The sequence below is a fragment of the Tupaia chinensis genome, unplaced genomic scaffold, assembly GCF_000334495.1.
Source record: "Tupaia chinensis unplaced genomic scaffold, TupChi_1.0 Scaffold000578_2, whole genome shotgun sequence".
Taxonomy (NCBI): domain Eukaryota; kingdom Metazoa; phylum Chordata; class Mammalia; order Scandentia; family Tupaiidae; genus Tupaia; species Tupaia belangeri.
The window spans coordinates 733,220-751,147 of record NW_006160094.1 but is presented as its reverse complement, the minus strand read 5'-3'; the positions used below and the strand labels follow the sequence as shown (position 1 = coordinate 751,147).

Genomic DNA, 17,928 nt, shown 5'->3' with positions numbered 1-17,928 from the left:
TGCGGATAGTTGGTATATATTGAGTGGATACATACAATATCTTTCTTTCATAGCCTGGCTTTCTTCACTCAGCAATAGATCCTCCATATCTGACCATTTTCTATCAAATTCCAGGGTCTTGTTATTTTTTATGGCTGAGTAGTATTCCATAGAGTATATATACCACACTTTTCCAATCCATTCATCAGTTTGTGGACATTTAGGTTGGTTCCATGTCTTGGCAATTGTGAATAATGCTGCAATAAACATTGATGTGCAAGCACTTTTCTGACTGAGCGTTCTCCTGTCTTTTGGGTAAATACCCAGAAGTGGGATTGCTGGATCAAATGGTAGTTCTAATTTGTAGATCTTTGAGGAACCTCCATATTGTTCTCCACAGTGGTTGAATTAGTTTACATTCCCCCCAACAGTGTAGGAGGGTTCCCTTTTCACCACATCCCCGCCAACACTTATCACTTTTTACATTCTTAATCTTTGCCATTCTGACAGGGGTTAGGTGGTATCTCATTGTGGTTTTTATCTGCATCTCCCTTATGATGAGGGATATTGATCATTTCCTCATATGCTTTTTGGCTGTTCCTATGTCTTCCTTAGAGAGATTTTTGTTAGCCTCATTAGTTATTTTTAGGGGCAGGTTTAGTCCAAATAATCTATCTCAATATAGTCTCAGAAATGAAATACCTTTATTGATGCTTCATCTGTCTTTCTCTCTTCATCTTACTCTCCTTATCTTCCCTCTTTCCAGACAGATCATTTCTGCCTTTCATGTACACTGGATCAATTACATGGGAAGATCAGTTTGGGCCACACATAGAAAATACATAAGAAACCTTTGCTACAAATTTTTTTTTTGTAGAGTTTTTTTTTTTTTTTTTTTTTTTTTTTTTTTTTTTTGCTACAGGGTGCGTGCACTTGCCAGAAAGACAGAGAGAGACAGAGAGATAGAAAGCAAGAAATCACCCCCCACCAGGGGGGATGGCCATGCTGCAAGCCCTTCTCCATTCTCCTCTTGGGATATTGGGTATGCACACACATGCACCTGGCGTGAATTTAAGCCACCTGGTCCATGACTTGAACCATGGTCAGCTACATGGGAGTCCAGCCACATAGTCATTACGCTAACTGCTGGTCCCTGCTGCAAAAAGTTTTGAAGTCAGTATTAAAGTTTAACAGGTTAATAGTTCTACTATTAACCAACCTAAATAATAAATAAGCAAATCAACTCTCTGGTTCAAAAGTCAAATTCTACATTTCAGAAGCACGGGAGTTATATTGGTCTTTTCCTCTGTTACCGTCCACATAGTTGACCTATTCTTATATATTCTACTACCTACATTTATTCTAAATATATTTCATTTCTATCCTAAGGGCCACTGCATTACTTCAAAAATCAACACTGCCATAATTACTATCGTCTCCTTAGGCACTATAGTCACTTCTAAGCTCCCGCCCTCTAAAATTATATTTCTGTTTCTTATTTCTTTTCTTTTTTTAATAGATAGATATTTTTGCTATAGGGCATATATACTTGCCAGAGAGACAGAGAGACAGAAAGGGAGAAATCACCCTCCAGGAGGGATAGCCTTGCCGAAATCCCTTCTCCTCCATTTTCTCCTTGGGATTTTGGGTATGCACGCATATGTGCCCAGTGTGAGTTTTAAGCCACTGGTTCTGGGACTTGAAGAATGGTCAGCTACATGGGAGTCCAGTGATGTATGCATTACGCCATCTGCTATTCTCCACAAGACTTATTTCTAAATTTCATATCAACGATGTTCTTCTCAGAGCTTCCAGGATAAAGGTAAAATCCTTTGACTTAGTACACAAAGTACTTGATATTCTTTCCTTATTTACTGCTCTGATCTTGTTTTCTATGAACACTATTTGCTCAAGCCTCTGTGACTTTATGTATATTGCCTTAAGTTCTTGGAGTACCTTATAGTCTCTCTTTGTCTAATTAACCTCTACTTTTCCTTTAGATATGAAGATCAGAACTGTTGTACTCAGAAATTCTTCTAGGACCTCTCTTTTCCTCTCTGATTTGTGTGTTCCTACTTGATGGTCCCATGTAATTTTAAGTTTACACCTATATCAAACGTGAATATATTAGTGGCTTATTTATCTCTCTTACTCATTAAACCATACATATTTTTCATATAGAAACAGTCTTATTCAAAGTTGCAACCCCATTCCTACAGAATTGAGCAATACCATAAAATAGGAGAGATGACTACTTCATTTCTGAAGTCACTGTTAACTGTAGATGACATACTGTAGAAAGCTTGAATTCTGCTATGCTGTGCCTATTATTTGGATTTTTACCTAAGTTTTAATATTTGGTTGTCTAGATTCTCTGACCTGCATGCCTGACCCATTTCCCCAGATCTTCTACCCATGGTCCTCATACCCTGTCTAGATGACCTCCTTGAAAAGGAACTCTAAATGGACAGCTGCTTCTTAGACCTTGGATTTTTTTGTTATGTATTTTTTATTATACTATTTATTACTTATACATTCAATTGTTATAAATCTTTTTGTTTGTAAAGAGATTTTATGCACAACTCACCTGATACGTGGCTGAGAATACTATACATGACATTACCAATAGGCAACAAACCATATCTGTGTCCCACAATGTCTTACTTTCCATTTTTTTTCCCAAATTTCCCTTCCTGGACTCTTCTCTTCTCCCACTCTCCTTCCACTTTGTCCCCAGTGTCCATAACAATTTTCAATGCTTTTATGTCCTCTAGTCTTTCTGTCTCTACCATAGAGTGTAGACAGTCAGTATATTTTAAGCGGAGGCATACAATGTCTCCGTTTCATAGCCTGACTTGCTTCACTCAGCAATAAATTTTCTATGTTCATCCACTTTCTATCAAATGCCAGGGTCTTGTTGTTTTATATGGCTGAATAGTATTCCATGAACTATATGTGCCACACTTTTTCAATTCATTCATCTGTTTGTAGATATTGAGGTTGGTCCCGTGTCTTAGCAATTGTGAATAATGTCACAATAAATATAGTTGTGCAAACGCTTTTCCGACTGAGCATTCTCCTGTCCTTTGGGTAGATATCCAGGAGTGAAATTGCTGGATCATATGGTAGTTCTATTATGAAAGTCTTTGAGGAATCTCCATGCTGTTCTTCACAGTGGCTGGTTCAATTTACATTCCCACCAAGAATGTAGGAGAGTTCTCCTTTCACTAAATCCCTCCCAGCAGTTACGATATATATTTTTTAATCTTCACCATTCTGACTGGGATTAGGTGGTATCTCATTGTAGTTCTGATCTGTATCTCCCTTATGATAAGGGACATTGAGCATTTTTTCATATCTTTCTTTTGGCTATTCGTATGTCATCTTTTAATTGAGTTAATCATTTTCTTCTGGATAAGTACTTAAGCTCCCTGTGTATTCTGGTTATCAGTCCCTTATCTGAGACACAGTTAACAAAAATTCACTCCCATTTAGAGGGTTGTTGATTCACACTAATTATAGTATCCTTTGCTGTGTAGAAACTTCTTAATCTGATGTAATTCCACCTGTTTATTTTGGAGATTATTGCCTGTGCTTTGAGGGTCTTGCTTAAGAAGTCTTTGCTTACCCCAATGTCTCCCAGAGTTTTCCCAGTGTTTCACAGCAATAGTTTTATAGTTTGCAGTCTTAGGCTTAGATCTTTGATCTACTTTGAGTTGATTTTTGTTAAGGGTGACAGATAGGGGTTCGGACTTATCTTTTTTCAGGTGGATACCTAGTTTTTCCAGCGCCATTTGCTGAAGAGGTTTTCCTTTTCCCACTGGATTTACTGGTACCCTTTGTCAAAGATCAGCTGGCTATATGTTTTGGGGTTTATTTCTTGAGTCTCTACTCTGTCCCACTGGTCTTCATGTCTGTTTATGTGCCAATATCATGCTGTTTAATTATCACAGTTTTGTAATATATTCTGGGGTCAGGAAGAGAGAAGCCATCCGCTCCACTCTTCTTGCACAGGATGGCTTTGGTAGTATGTGGTCTTTTATGATTCCAGACAAATTCTATGATTGTCTTTTATAGATTGTGAAGAATGTCTCTTGTAATTTTATAGGGATTACATTAAATTTGTAGATTAATTTGGGTAGGATTGCCATTTTGATAATATTAATTCTCCCAATACAAGAACATGGGATGTCCTTCCATTTTTTTGTATGTCCTTTTTGATTTCTTTTTAACATTTTCATAATTTTCCTTATAGAGGTTCTTAACTTCCTTGGTTAGTTTTATTTCTAGGTATCATATACTTTTTGTGGCTATGGTAAATGGGATTACTTTATTCAGTTCTGTTTGCTTGCTATTTGTATATAGAAATGATAGAGATTTTTTAAGTTAATTTTGTATCCCACCACTTTACTGTATGCATTTATTACTTCTACAAGTTTTTTAATGGATACTATTTGGTCTTCTATGTATACAATTATGTCATCTGCAAACAGATCATTTCAACTCTTCTTTCCCCATTGGAATGCCTCTTATTTTATTTAGTACTATATTGAATGAGTGGAGAGAGTGGGCAGCCTTGTCTTATACCAGTTTTTAGTGGAAAAGCTTTTAGCTTTTCTCTATTCAGTATAATGATAGCTATAGGTTTTTCATAGATGGCTTTTATTATGCTGAGAAACAATCCTTCTATGCTGATTTTACAGTCTAAATCATGAAGGAATGTTGTATCTTGTGAAATGCTTCATCTGCAACAATTGAAATGATCACATGGTTTTTATCTTTCTTTCTGTTAATATTGTGTATTACATTTATGGTTTTACATATGCTGAACTACCCTTGCATCCCTGGAATAAAGCTTACCTGGTCGTGATGAATAATCTTTTCTATATGCTGTTGAATATGGTTTGCAAGTATCTTATTGAAAATGTTTGCATCTATATTCAGCAGAGATACAGGTCTGTAGTTTTCCTTTGTTGTCATGTCCTTATGTTTTTTATTTTTCTTTTTTTGCTATAGGGCATGTGCACTCTCCAGAAAGACAGAGAGAGACAGGGAGACAGAAAGTGAGAAATCACCCCCCAGGGGCGATGGCCATGCCACAATCCCTTCTCCTCCATTCTCCTCTCGGGATCCTGGGCATGCATGCACACATGCCCAGTGTGAGTTTAAGCCATTGGGCCTAGGACTCGAACCACGGTCAACTACATGGGAGTCCAGTGACATAGCCATTATGCTAACTGCTCATCCCCTTATCTGTTTTGAGAATGAGGGTAAAGGAACCTTCATAGAATGAATTTGGAAGGGTTCCTTCCTCTAGCATCTCTAGAAACAGTTTGAGTAGAATGGAGGTTACATCTTTAAAAGTTTTGTAGAATTCAGCAGTCAAACCATTGGGATCTGGACTTTTCTTTGTTGGGAGGTTATTTATTACTGATTCAATCTCATTGCTTGTTATGAGTCTATTCAGGCTTTCTATGTCCTCCTGAGTCAATCTTGGTAGATTATATGTGTCCAGGAATTTGTCCATCTCATCCAGGTTTTATTCTTTGTTGGCGTATAGTTGCTCATAGTATCTTCTAATCATGTTTTATATTTCTATTATGTCTGTTGTAATGTTGCCTGATTCATTGTGAATTTGATTTATCTGGTTCCTTTCTCTCTTCTTCTCAATTAGTCTTGCTAATGGTGTGTCAATCTTATTTGGCCTTTGATTTGAGCTCTTGCATACTTGTCTTTTTCTTTGCTGATACCCTGTTTCTGATTCCTAACTCCTCTAATACATAATACTACCACTTCCACACCCTATTTTTATATTACTGGTTCTAAAGTCTTGGAAAGACATGATAAATAATTTAATTAGGAAAAGAAGAAAGGAGGAATTTTAGGACTAGAATAAAAGAATATGGTCCAATTTCTCCACCTGACAGAGAAGGAAGAAAGTTAAACATTGTATTTACTCATTGAAAGGGCAGTAAGTAGAGGGTTCCCATGCTTTCATTGTCCCTTCCATCAAACATGCCTTACTTGAGTAAACGAAAAATTTTACTTTAGTAAAAGTTTAGCACAATTAAAATAAGCACATTATGTACAGTATTCTGATGTATAAGGGAAGGATTACAAACACTAAAAATACTCTTGTGATTTATCTGTTTTGGACATTTTTATATATTGAATTATAATTTTACCATACCAAATTAATAGTTGTTGTTTTCTAAGCAGACTCTTCAGTTTGGGTCACAATTAAATTAAAAGTAGGTTCAAATTTATCAATAATATATAGAAAACTTGATTCTAGCTATAAAAATCTACTAAAAGCCAATATATACATCATATAAGAAATCAAAATCTAATTCTCCTTCATAATCTACTATTTATAGTAATTAGGATACCTAATACTGATTAATGGACAAATTACTATTCATTTCCATATTTTCGTCCCATTTTATTCTGTTCAGTGAATACTGTTTTTAAATAATAGAAGAAGTATAGAAGAGTACAAAAAAAAAATCAAACTTGCCATCATCCTCCCAGCAGTTCTTAGAATTCCCTTCTCTGTCGCTGTTCCCTGGTAATACTGTCTGGTCTGTTGGCAGGTCATCTTCTGGCACACCACCTTCACAATCAGCTGCATCTGTAACACTTTCTTCTTCCACAATGTGGAGTTTGTCTTCATCGTCTGAATCTGAATTTGTTTCTACCACAGTATTATAATTTGTAACTGTAATACAAACAAGAAATGAGTAATTAAAACCAACTAGTATAAATATTAGTTTTTCATAACAGAAAAACAGAAATTAAGAAAATACTTAAACTAGACTGTAATTCAGCACTTATTAAGCAAACATGTAAACAACAAATTTATTTGACAACATGCATAGTACTTTCTAGATACTGAATGATCAAAATGATAGAGTAGCTACATTTTTTAAACACTTACTATACATACAAGTGCCTTATTTCAGTCTTACAACAATTATATATAACAACCCTATGAAACAGAGTCCTATTACCCACTACTGATATTTCTGTTTTACAAATGTGGAAACCAAGGTAGAGAGAGGGTAACTTATCCAAGATCATACAGAAAGGAAGTAGCAGTACCGGAATCTGAACCTCAGCAGTCTAATTCCATATTCTGTGCTATTATATACTACATTAAATATCCTCTTCAACCACAGTAAACTTATTCTATATAATACTCCTACATCCAACTATGGCTTCAAAATTATTTATTTATTTATCTGTTTTACATTCATTCACTGTACATCATTACAGCATACAAATGAAATTTCCCATTTAGAATACACCGAATATTGGCCCAATCAAAAATATTACCATACCTATTATCTTCAACAGATAATCTTCTCTTTTGTGTTTCTTAACTGTTTTACTTATTTTTCCCCTTGATTCCCTCCCTCTCACCCTCTACCATTTCCTACCCTCTTCCCATATGTGCTCTTGTGTCTACAGTTGCTCTCCATGCCTTTATATTGTGCAATATTTCAGTTTATGCCATAGAGTGCAGACATTTGGTATATATTAAGCAGCTTCAAATTTTTTAAAGCATTACTACTTAAGAGGACATCTTCCCTAATAAGATAACATCACATTATCAAATTTTACTGAAAGAATTTTCAAGTTGTCAATTAGGCCCATGCATTTCATATTACTCCAACACTGACTATAGAAAGAGCCAATCAATTTACTCAAATTTCCATATAATTAAGACACCATTTAAGTAATGTTTCTGTCATCCCCCAAAAAATTGGCATTCAGAAGTTTTCAAATGGCAGGGCTGAATTGAGAGGGTTTATGTGTGACTAGCGTGCTGGGCATTTGCTTTTCAACAACTGAGTAGTTGACATGTAAATATTTTCTCAAAAATATTTAAAACCATACTGTTTCTGTTGTTATAGAGTCACAAAATTATACAAAATTATAAGAAATATTTTGAACATTATCTTAAAATACAGTATTTTGAAATTTTGAAAGTTGTTTATAAACTGTCAAGAACTATGGAGTGTGAGCTAAATTTTTTTGATATGTAAAGTAAATGTTTGTGGAAAAATGTAAAAATAAATAAATAAATGAAAGAAAAAAAGAAGTTTTCAAATGGGTACCCTTTCCCTAATTTTTAATAAATTTCAATGAAATTTAACAATGGTATTATGGACTATATAATTATCCTGAATGAATTCTATAGTTTATAGAACCATGAGTAATAGCTGAGAATAAAATTCTCTAAAACAAATAATCTAGTATAATCACTGACTTCCTTCTGAGTCCTTGTAATAATCACCCTAATGGAATAAGTTTCTAGTACTTCATGGGGAATAATCATTGGAGAATACCTCTTTCCAGCTATTTTCAAGATGATTCTTATTTGCTAAAATTGAGAGGTAGAAAAAGGAAGCTTTTCTTTGTCCAGAAAAAAAAAACTGATAATTACTTCCAGTTATATTTCCATTGCTTCCTTAGATTTTAAACCATTCTTGAAAGAAGACAATCACCTAAATGCTAAAATGATGTGCATATCTATCCACTTCCTTACATAAATATACATTTATACATACTCCTGAGAACATAAAGGAATAAACATAATTAAAAGTAAAAGTAGTTATGTAATGGTGAGAGCAAATAAAACCTCCAAAACTACTTTACAGACTCAGAAAAACCTCCTTGTATAAAAAAGTACCCAAATTACCATCACATGCATATTAGGAAGTCTTCATATCTTACACTGGAAGAAAAACGTAGTTTCGTGGTATCATTAGGTGAATATGTTTTTACAGATCTTTTCCAACAGCAAGTAGTTTTCTCTCATTATAAAAGTAATACACGTTTATTAGAAACAAATTCAGACAATACAAAACATTTAAAGTAAGTAAAATCACCCCTTATTTTCTCGTCACTTTGTAAAGGTAAAAATAGTACCAAAGTTTAGTAATTAGGGTTAAGTGGTGGTAACATCCCAGAGCTTCCCTGTGTCTGCTGGGTGTGCATATGAGCCTATGATCCAGGCTGGCTGAGGCTGGAGTGGACTGTACAGTGGAAGTTGAGGGTGGCCTGTCTCTCTTTCTTAAGGAAGTAAAGTAATAAGCTGAAAAACTTACAATATATCCATGTAAGGCATGATACTAATATTTTGTTTTTATGTTATGCTTTTTGATATATTGAACAGTCATTTTTATTTATTTATTTATTTTTTTCGAGAAGTTTTTGTTATATGGTGCATGTGCTCACCAGAAAGCGAGAAATCACCCCCCAGGGGGATGGCCATGCCACAATCCCTTCTTCTCCATTCTCCTCTCGGGATCTTGGGCATGCACACACATGCGCCCAGCGTGAGTTTAAGCCACCAGGTCCGGAACTCCAGCCGCGGTCGACTACGTGGGAGTCCAGCGACATAGCCATTACACTAACTGCTGGTCCCAGTCATCTTTACTTTTTAATGTGTAGTTCTAAACTTTTTTCAGAGTTTACTTATTTATTCCATAAATGAGAGAGAGACAGAGATAGAGAAGGAGAGAGATACGAGCACCCCTGACTGCAGTCTACACAGTTTCAGGCAGCATAGATCATGGGCACACACATGTCCTGAACACCCAGGGAGGTCTCTGGACATGAACAGAAAGCTTCCCACATGGGCCTGCCTTGCAGGGCATTGTGTTTTACGGTTGCACCATTGTCTGGCCCCACCAGTCTATTAATATACCTCATCCTATTTAACTGTAACACAAGACTACCCTTACATACTTACGGTACCTTACATTTAACAGGTGATCCTATAAATCACTTATATATAAATGTATGTATATATATTTAAAAACATACATATGAAAGCGAGAAATCACCCCCCAGGGGGATGGCCATGCCACAATCCCTTCTTCTCCATTCTCCTCTCGGGATCTTGGGCATGCACACACATGCGCCCAGCGTGAGTTTAAGCCACCAGGTCCGGAACTCCAGCCGCGGTCGACTACGTGGGAGTCCAGCGACATAGCCATTACACTAACTGCTGGTCCCAGTCATCTTTACTTTTTAATGTGTAGTTCTAAACTTTTTTCAGAGTTTACTTATTTATTCCATAAATGAGAGAGAGACAGAGATAGAGAAGGAGAGAGATACGAGCACCCCTGACTGCAGTCTACACAGTTTCAGGCAGCATAGATCATGGGCACACACATGTCCTGAACACCCAGGGAGGTCTCTGGACATGAACAGAAAGCTTCCCACATGGGCCTGCCTTGCAGGGCATTGTGTTTTACGGTTGCACCATTGTCTGGCCCCACCAGTCTATTAATATACCTCATCCTATTTAACTGTAACACAAGACTACCCTTACATACTTACGGTACCTTACATTTAACAGGTGATCCTATAAATCACTTATATATAAATGTATGTATATATATTTAAAAACATACATATGGGATAATATTTCACTATTTGCTGCTTAGGGTTTTTATTTTTTCCATCACTTTATAATATCTGGGAAATCTCTGTATGCTAGTGTATATGAATGAGCTTTCTCATTTTCTTTTGATGGCTTCACAGCATTTCACTGCACAGACATAATCTGATCAATCACCTATTAATACAATTTAGGGCTTTTTGGAGGTAAGCAATAGCAACAAAGTTACAATAAAGTTCCTTGTAAATTTATATCTGGTCACTCCTTAAATACATTTATCAACTATTAATAGATTACCAGGAGTGGAATTGTTGAATGAAAGGGAAAACATAATAGATCTTGTTAAACTGCCTCCTAGAATGTTCTTCTATAGTGCCAGAAAAAGAGTCACAGAGAAGGGGAAAGACAGAGAAGGAGGAAGCACCCCCCCATGGGGTGTGGGTATGTCATAATTCCTCTTCTCTATTTCTGCATCTGTCAGGATTCTCGGCACACATGCACAGGTGCCTGGCATGTTTTTTAGGACACTGGGATCAGCATTTGAAATAGTCATGTGTGAGCTTAGCCACTAGGCTATCAGGCAGGCCCTAGAATATAATTTCTAATGTTTCTACAAATATTACCTGAGAAGGTCCATTTAATATATTAACATGATAAAAGAAAAATCCCTTTATTATAGTAAAGGGAAACTACGTGTCAAGATAGATGCATGGGGAATTCCTTGTTTTCCAAACACACTATGAGCAGAGTGCAGCACGTGCAGAAAAGGGGAATGAGGGTCTCAAAGGTTGGCTCAAAGCTGACTACGATGGTCTCCTGCTGGCCTTTAACTGAGAGTAAGATGCAAACACATGCGTGCACATGCACACAGACTTGGAATGGGGAACTCTTACTAGTAAATGATGCATAATAATATTGAGTTTCATTTTGACTTTCAAGGTCAAATTCCCATAATGCAGAGATGGCACACATTTTATAGCAACCTTGTGAATTTTCCCAGAACATGTTTTGATATGTGGCATAAAACTAGAAAAAATTTTTAAAAATTTATTTTATTAGTTAAGATGAAAAAAGACAAGTAACTGTTTTCTAAAACTTCTAACTATCCTTTGCTTCATAATAACTTAGCTGAGAGAAAACAGCAGTGAAAACTGCATATACTTATTACTGTAACTCAGATAATAGACAAGCTACTCTGTATTTTTGGATCAATCCTTTTGTCTGTGGGTCTAGAGAGGTAATTTTTAAAAAGAACTCCACCCATTTTGTTTACACTGGGTGCACCTGTGTGTGTTTCAAAATCCCGAGAGGACATGGGAGAAGAAGGGATACAGCGTGGCTATCCCCCATAAGGGTGATTTCTCACTTTCCCTTTCTCTCTCTCTCTGTCTCTCTGGTGAGTTCACACACCTATAGCAAAAACTAAAAGAACAAAACAAAAAACAAACAAACAAACAAAAATCTTTGTTCTTAAGTCAGTGTCTGGCCCACAATAAGGACTACAGAAGTATTTACTCTGGGACCAACAGTTGGCATAATGGCTATGTTGCTGGACTCCCATGTAGTCGACTGTGGTTCAAGACCCGGACACAGTGGCTTAAACTCACGCCGACATGTGTGCATGTATGCCCAAGATCCTGAGAGGAGAATGGAGGAGAAGGGATTGCGGTGTGGCCATCCCCCCTGGAGGGTGATTTCTTGCTTTCTGTCTGTCTCTGTTTTTCTGGTGAGCGCACGTGCCCTATAGCAAAAACCTCTCTAAAGAAAGAAAGAAAGAAAGAAAGAAAGAAAGAAAGAAAGAAAGAAAGAAAGAAAGAAAGGATCTTGATCCCACTTGTTTAAAATTTCTATCGAAAATTTTGCTCTTACCTGTAGCTCTCAGTGCAACAGTTTTAATACCCATCAAGCACAAAGTGCTCAACTTTAATTTTTCAGTCAGAATTGTTTAAGTTGAACCAATTGAGATGTCTGTGGTGTTAGCTATTGTTTCTGTTGTTAATCATCAGTCCTCTTCAAGTAGGGCACAAAAGATATTAAAGAGAAAAATAGAGAGGCAAGACATTTATGGGACACAGAAAATGGATTGTCTGTTGATGACAGTGTGTATAGTATCCTCAGCTGGACTGGTGTGAAGTATATTCATTTTGGGAGAATTCACTTTACAAGCTATGTAACGTATAGTGATTGAGTATATCAAAGAAACTAACACTTAAAAAAAAGAAAAATGTCTTCCTGGAAAACTGGTCTGTGATTATGGGCATCATCTCCTACAATGTCTCATCCTTCTCAAAATTATTTATTTGTGAGGCCAGCAGATGGTGCAATGGTTACATTGCTAGACTCCCATGTAGTCAACCACAGTTTGAGTCCTGGACCCAGCAGCTTAAAACTCATACCAGATGCATGCGCATGTGTGTCCAAAGTCTCAAGAGGAGAATGGAGAAAGGATTACAGTGTGGCCATCCCCCTGGGGGATGATTTCTCTCTTTCTGTCTCTCTGGCGAGTGCACACGTCCTATAGCAAAAATCTCTCTCTCAAGGGACCAGCAGGTGATCTAATTCTTTAGTCATTTAAAATGTCTTCCATGGTTACATCGCTGGATTTCCACATGGTCAACCACGGTTCAATTCCCAGACCCGGCAGCTTAAAACTCATGCTGGACAAGTGTGCATGCTTACCTAAAATCCCAAGAGGAAACTGGAGGAGAAGGGATTGAGGCATAGTTATCCCCACTGGGAGATCATTTCTCATTTTCTGTCTGTCTGTGTCTGTCTGGAGAGCATATGCATCCTATAGCAAAAATCTCTCTCTTAAAAAAATAAAACAAAACTCTCAAAAAAATTACCTCCTCTTTTTTGTGTGTGCTTATTTAGCTTATCTGGTTTTGACTGCTGTTTTGTTTTCATATTCCTAAAATTATCAGTAACACTTAAGTATATTGACTTCTTTCTTCATTGAGAAAAAAAAATGTGGTTACATATTAAATTCAACAGTTGCAGAAGGCGCTTTGCTATGGACTGTCTTCAGGATGAAAAATTACATAAACATACACAAACAATGTGTGTGAATGTGCATGTGTGATGCTATTTTGGTTCCAATAGATGTTAAAAGATACTTGAACTATTTGTTCAGTGTCTCCATCTTTATCCACATTTTAGAGCATTCATGACTAAATTTGTGTTGTTCTTAGCATAGTGCTAACAACTGTGTAATATTCTATTACTTTACTGAAACTAATTCAGTGGCTCTGGAGTCCACAATTCAAAGTATGTATGTTTTTCTAAATGGTTTTTAATATTATGTATTATATATATATGGGTATTAGTTTGTTAAAAAAATTCAGTTAGTTTTGAAGGAGTATTTTTATGTCTTACCTAAGAGACATTTTATCTTGCTTTTCTACCATGCAGATGAGTGCATGTTTAGGGAGTTGATAGGAATAACTGGGACATAGTTAAGTACGTATTAATGGCATAATATAAGGAAAACTTCTTTTGGATAGAAAAACCTTTGCGTACCTAGAGATATGTCAAAATATGGCCATAGCCTGTAGCTTTAATCGGCACTGGCCACAGTTACTTCCTCACAAGAACTGAAGACCTCAGAATTAATCTGTCTTCTCCTCCTTATCTTCCTAAGTTACTTCTACCACACAAGTCTATTCAGAGCTGCAGTAAACCATGTGGTAAGATTCTTTATTACAAAGCATTTAGGTGGTCTTACTGAAATGGAGAGCATACAGAAGCTGCTGTTTTTATGAATTGTATACATCTATCCAATTATTTTATTATAATTGTACATTTCTTAAAAATTGGATGTTTACATGAGACTTCAATTAGTGCTCTTTATATGGTGCTGACTATCATCATGTGCTAAAAGGAATATCTTATGGGAAAACTTTGTAAAGGTTCATTGACCATAATGATATCACTCTATAATTGTGGGCATGTGCGCTCACCAGAAAGACAGAGACAGACAGACAGCGAGAAATCACCCCCACCCCCGCGGGGGATGGCCACACCACAATCCCTTCTCCTCCATTCTCCTCTCAGAATCTTGGGCACGTTTTTTGGGATGCTTGAGACATTCTGCTTGCTGACTTTCTGGAAGGCCAAAGAATGATAATATCTGCTTATTATGAGTGTTTTAAGACAGTTAGCCCAAGCTTTAGTAGAAAAATGTCAGGGAAAGCTTCACCAGAGTCCTTCTCCACCAAGAACAATGATGTTCCTGCCTCATTGCTCTCATCAAAGAAAAGCAATTTTGTGAGAGTTTTTATGGGAAATCATCAGGTGGATACCTTACAGTCCTAATTCGACTTCTTCTGACCTCTTTTTGTTTCCTAACCCTAAAAAACATTTTAAGAGCATCCATTTTTCTTCAGTTAACAATGAAAAAAAGCATTAACAAGGTTAAATTCCCAGGACCATCAGTTCTTTAGGGGCTTACTAAATAATTGGTATCATCTCTTACAAAAGTGTCTCGAACTTGATGAAACCTACACTGATAAAGTTTATATTGTGTGTGCGTATATATATATATATATATATATATATATATGTACATACACATATATATATGTATATAATATTTATAAACATCCTCAATTAAGGTCTCACACTGTAACTCCTGCCCTATCCCACCTTTGCAATCAGCAATCCTACTAAGGATTTATAGAATTTGTCTTTGGTACTCTTTCAGTTATTTTTCAGGCCTTTCTCCCATCCTCTATAGATTGTCTCCTTTATCTATACACCCCCTACAAGGGTCATCTTCCCCAAATTATCTTTTCCTGCCTTATCAAAATTCCCATTCACTCACTGAATTAAATTCAGCCTGTGTTAATACAACTCACAAACAGGTAGATGAAACAGTAAAAGAGCCAAATCCTCAGTAAATTAAACTGAATTCAATCCCAAGGAACAGATGGTTCTATTATGTGTGCAAAGAAAGTATTTGGACTAAAATAATTCACATGAAACTACCAAAATCTAGTATTTTCTTTATAGGTAAAACCTGCACTGATAAAAAGGATGGCTTTCAAAGTATATGAACAGTTATTTATGAACTATAGTAAATGAACTATAAAATCTAAGAAATATATAAAGATAGAATCAAAAATATAAAAGAAAAATTATTGAATCAACAGAGATGCCATGTAATTGATAAATTTATCCAAAATCTTAATCTTTAAAGAATCAATAAAATGGAAAAGTCAGTAGCCCACTTAATCCTAGAGAAAACGAAGAAGCATAAATGTTCAATATTAAAATGTAAATAGTGTTAAAGTAACAGCAGTTATAAATGTATGTTTTTTACTTTATAAATTACTTTCATTTTGCAAATTTAAGCAAATAAATGTGAAAACCTAGGTGAAAAGCTTTTCTAGGAAAGCACAAATGATTATATTTTATATAACTTTTCAAATTTTAGAAGAGATAGCATAGGTCTGTCTGCCTGTCAAAAATTGCCACGTTTTCTTAGGTGATTTTCCTCAGATCTTCAAAGGGTTAATAATGCTATTGCATTTTTAAGAGAGAAAAATGAAAAGGGTCTAAATTAGTTATATGAGCCCAGGATAATAACAGTCAACCAAATTTGAGAAAGTGCATATACGTACTACAGATATTGAAAAGTATTCAAAAATAATTTCACTATTCCTTGCTGATGAATATTTTTTCATAAAAACAAAACTGAAATCAACATCAAGATAAACGATTATGAATCAGGGGCATTTACAAGACAATGATGATTAGTGTCATAACTAGTTAAAAATGTTCTAAAGATCAAGTTAATTATTGAAAAGAACAAAAAAGTATACATACTGGAAAAGAGAAAAAGTATCATTTGTAGGTGATGTGGTAACATTTTTGGACAATTCAGGAAAAAATCACTAAAAAGCCACTAGTAAGAATAATTAGTAAATGATTATGAATTTAACAGAAAAAGCCCAATAGCCTTCTAATATACCTACAACAACCAGCTAAAAACACAACAGAAGAGAAAACCTAGTTAATAACAACTCAAAAGACAATGCATCAAAGAAAAAGCTTAAAATGATACTGAAGTGTGTGTGTGTGTGTGTGTGTGTGTGTGTGTGTGTGTGTGTGTGTGTGTGTGTGTGTGTGTGTGTGTGTGTGTGTGCACGTGTATACATATATACATATATATGTGTGTGTATATGTGTGTGTATATAACTTTTGTACTCCATTAAGGGTCACAAAAAATTTAAATGCATTAAAATATGTATCTGGTTTGGAGATAAAAAATTTCATACTGTAAAATGTCAGTTCTGTCTACATCTATAAATTCAATGCAGTTCTGATTCCAAAACTAGCATGGTATTTCAGATTCTAAGTGATTTAGACCAAATGATTCTAAAGTTTATACAGAAAGGTGGGAGCACAGTCTCTGAGCCTGGTTCAAATCATAACTCCATCACTTACTAGCCATGTTACCTTGGGCATGTTCTTTATTCTCAGTTTCCTCATCTCTGAGATGGAGATAATAACAGTATATTCTTAACATGGTTGCCATAATGATGAAAATAGTTATATATATAAAACATTCAGAATAATACTGAAAATAGTACTTGATATATATTGATGTCACTATTATCTGAGGAAATAAACATAAAATATTCAGAAAAAGTTATAGAATTTCCTAAATGTTATAATGGCACATAATTGTATATATAATTATGTGTTGTATGTTATAAAATAATATTTTTTGAATATTATTCAATAAAATAACAGCCGTGATGGTAGTAGAACATGGACTGGCCATACTAACTAGTAAAATATACCTAAGAGCTACAGAACAGAAACAGTTTTATATTGTTATAGGGATAGGCAGATAGTCAATGAATTTGGATACAATTCAAAAATAAGATCCCAAAACAGTCTTTTCAATTAGTTTGGGGAAAGACACATCATTCAATGAAAATCATCATGAAAAAATAAATTCAGATTCCCACCTAATAATTTTCACTAAAATGAAATCCATGTGAAGCAAAGTTTTTAATTAAAAAAAAGAAAGCAAAGCCATAAAAGTACTACAGGAAAACATATAATCCTTTTATAATCTGACTAAGGAAGCATGACATGAAATTTGCAATTACACATAGAAAATAATTTAAATCAAAAGACAAATGAGAAGCTGTGAAAAATATTTGCAACATGAGACCAAAGGCTGATTTTTTTATTACAGAGAAAATTTTAAATATTCACAATAAAAAAGATAAACCACTCAACAGCAATGTGCAAAGGCAATTCACATACACAAAATTATAAGTGGCCAATAAACATGAAAAAAAGATAAACCACGGATTAGAAGAACTACTCAGTTTAATCACGTAACATAATCACTTTTTTTTTTTTGAGAGTTTTTTTCGCTATAGGGCGCGTGCGCTCGCCAGACAGAGACATAGAGACAGAAAGCGAGAAATCACCCCCCAGGGGGGATGGTCACACTGCAATCCCTTCTCCTCCATTCTCCTCTTGGGATCTTGGGTACGCACGCACACTCGCCCGGT

The 17,928-nt window shown here is 35.5% G+C and overlaps 1 protein-coding gene across 3 annotated transcripts in view; it reads right to left on the bottom strand.

Moving 5' to 3' along the window:
* The window catches only part of ZEB1 (zinc finger E-box binding homeobox 1), a 243,306-nt gene that overhangs the window by 75,843 nt on the left and 149,535 nt on the right, over nt 1-17,928 (bottom strand). For all 3 annotated transcript variants that reach the window (XM_027775617.1, XM_027775619.1, XM_027775618.1), the window contains exon 2: nt 6,497-6,697. In XM_027775617.1, the coding sequence (XP_027631418.1) occupies nt 6,497-6,697 (201 nt within the window). The remainder of the gene's footprint in view (nt 1-6,496; nt 6,698-17,928) is intronic.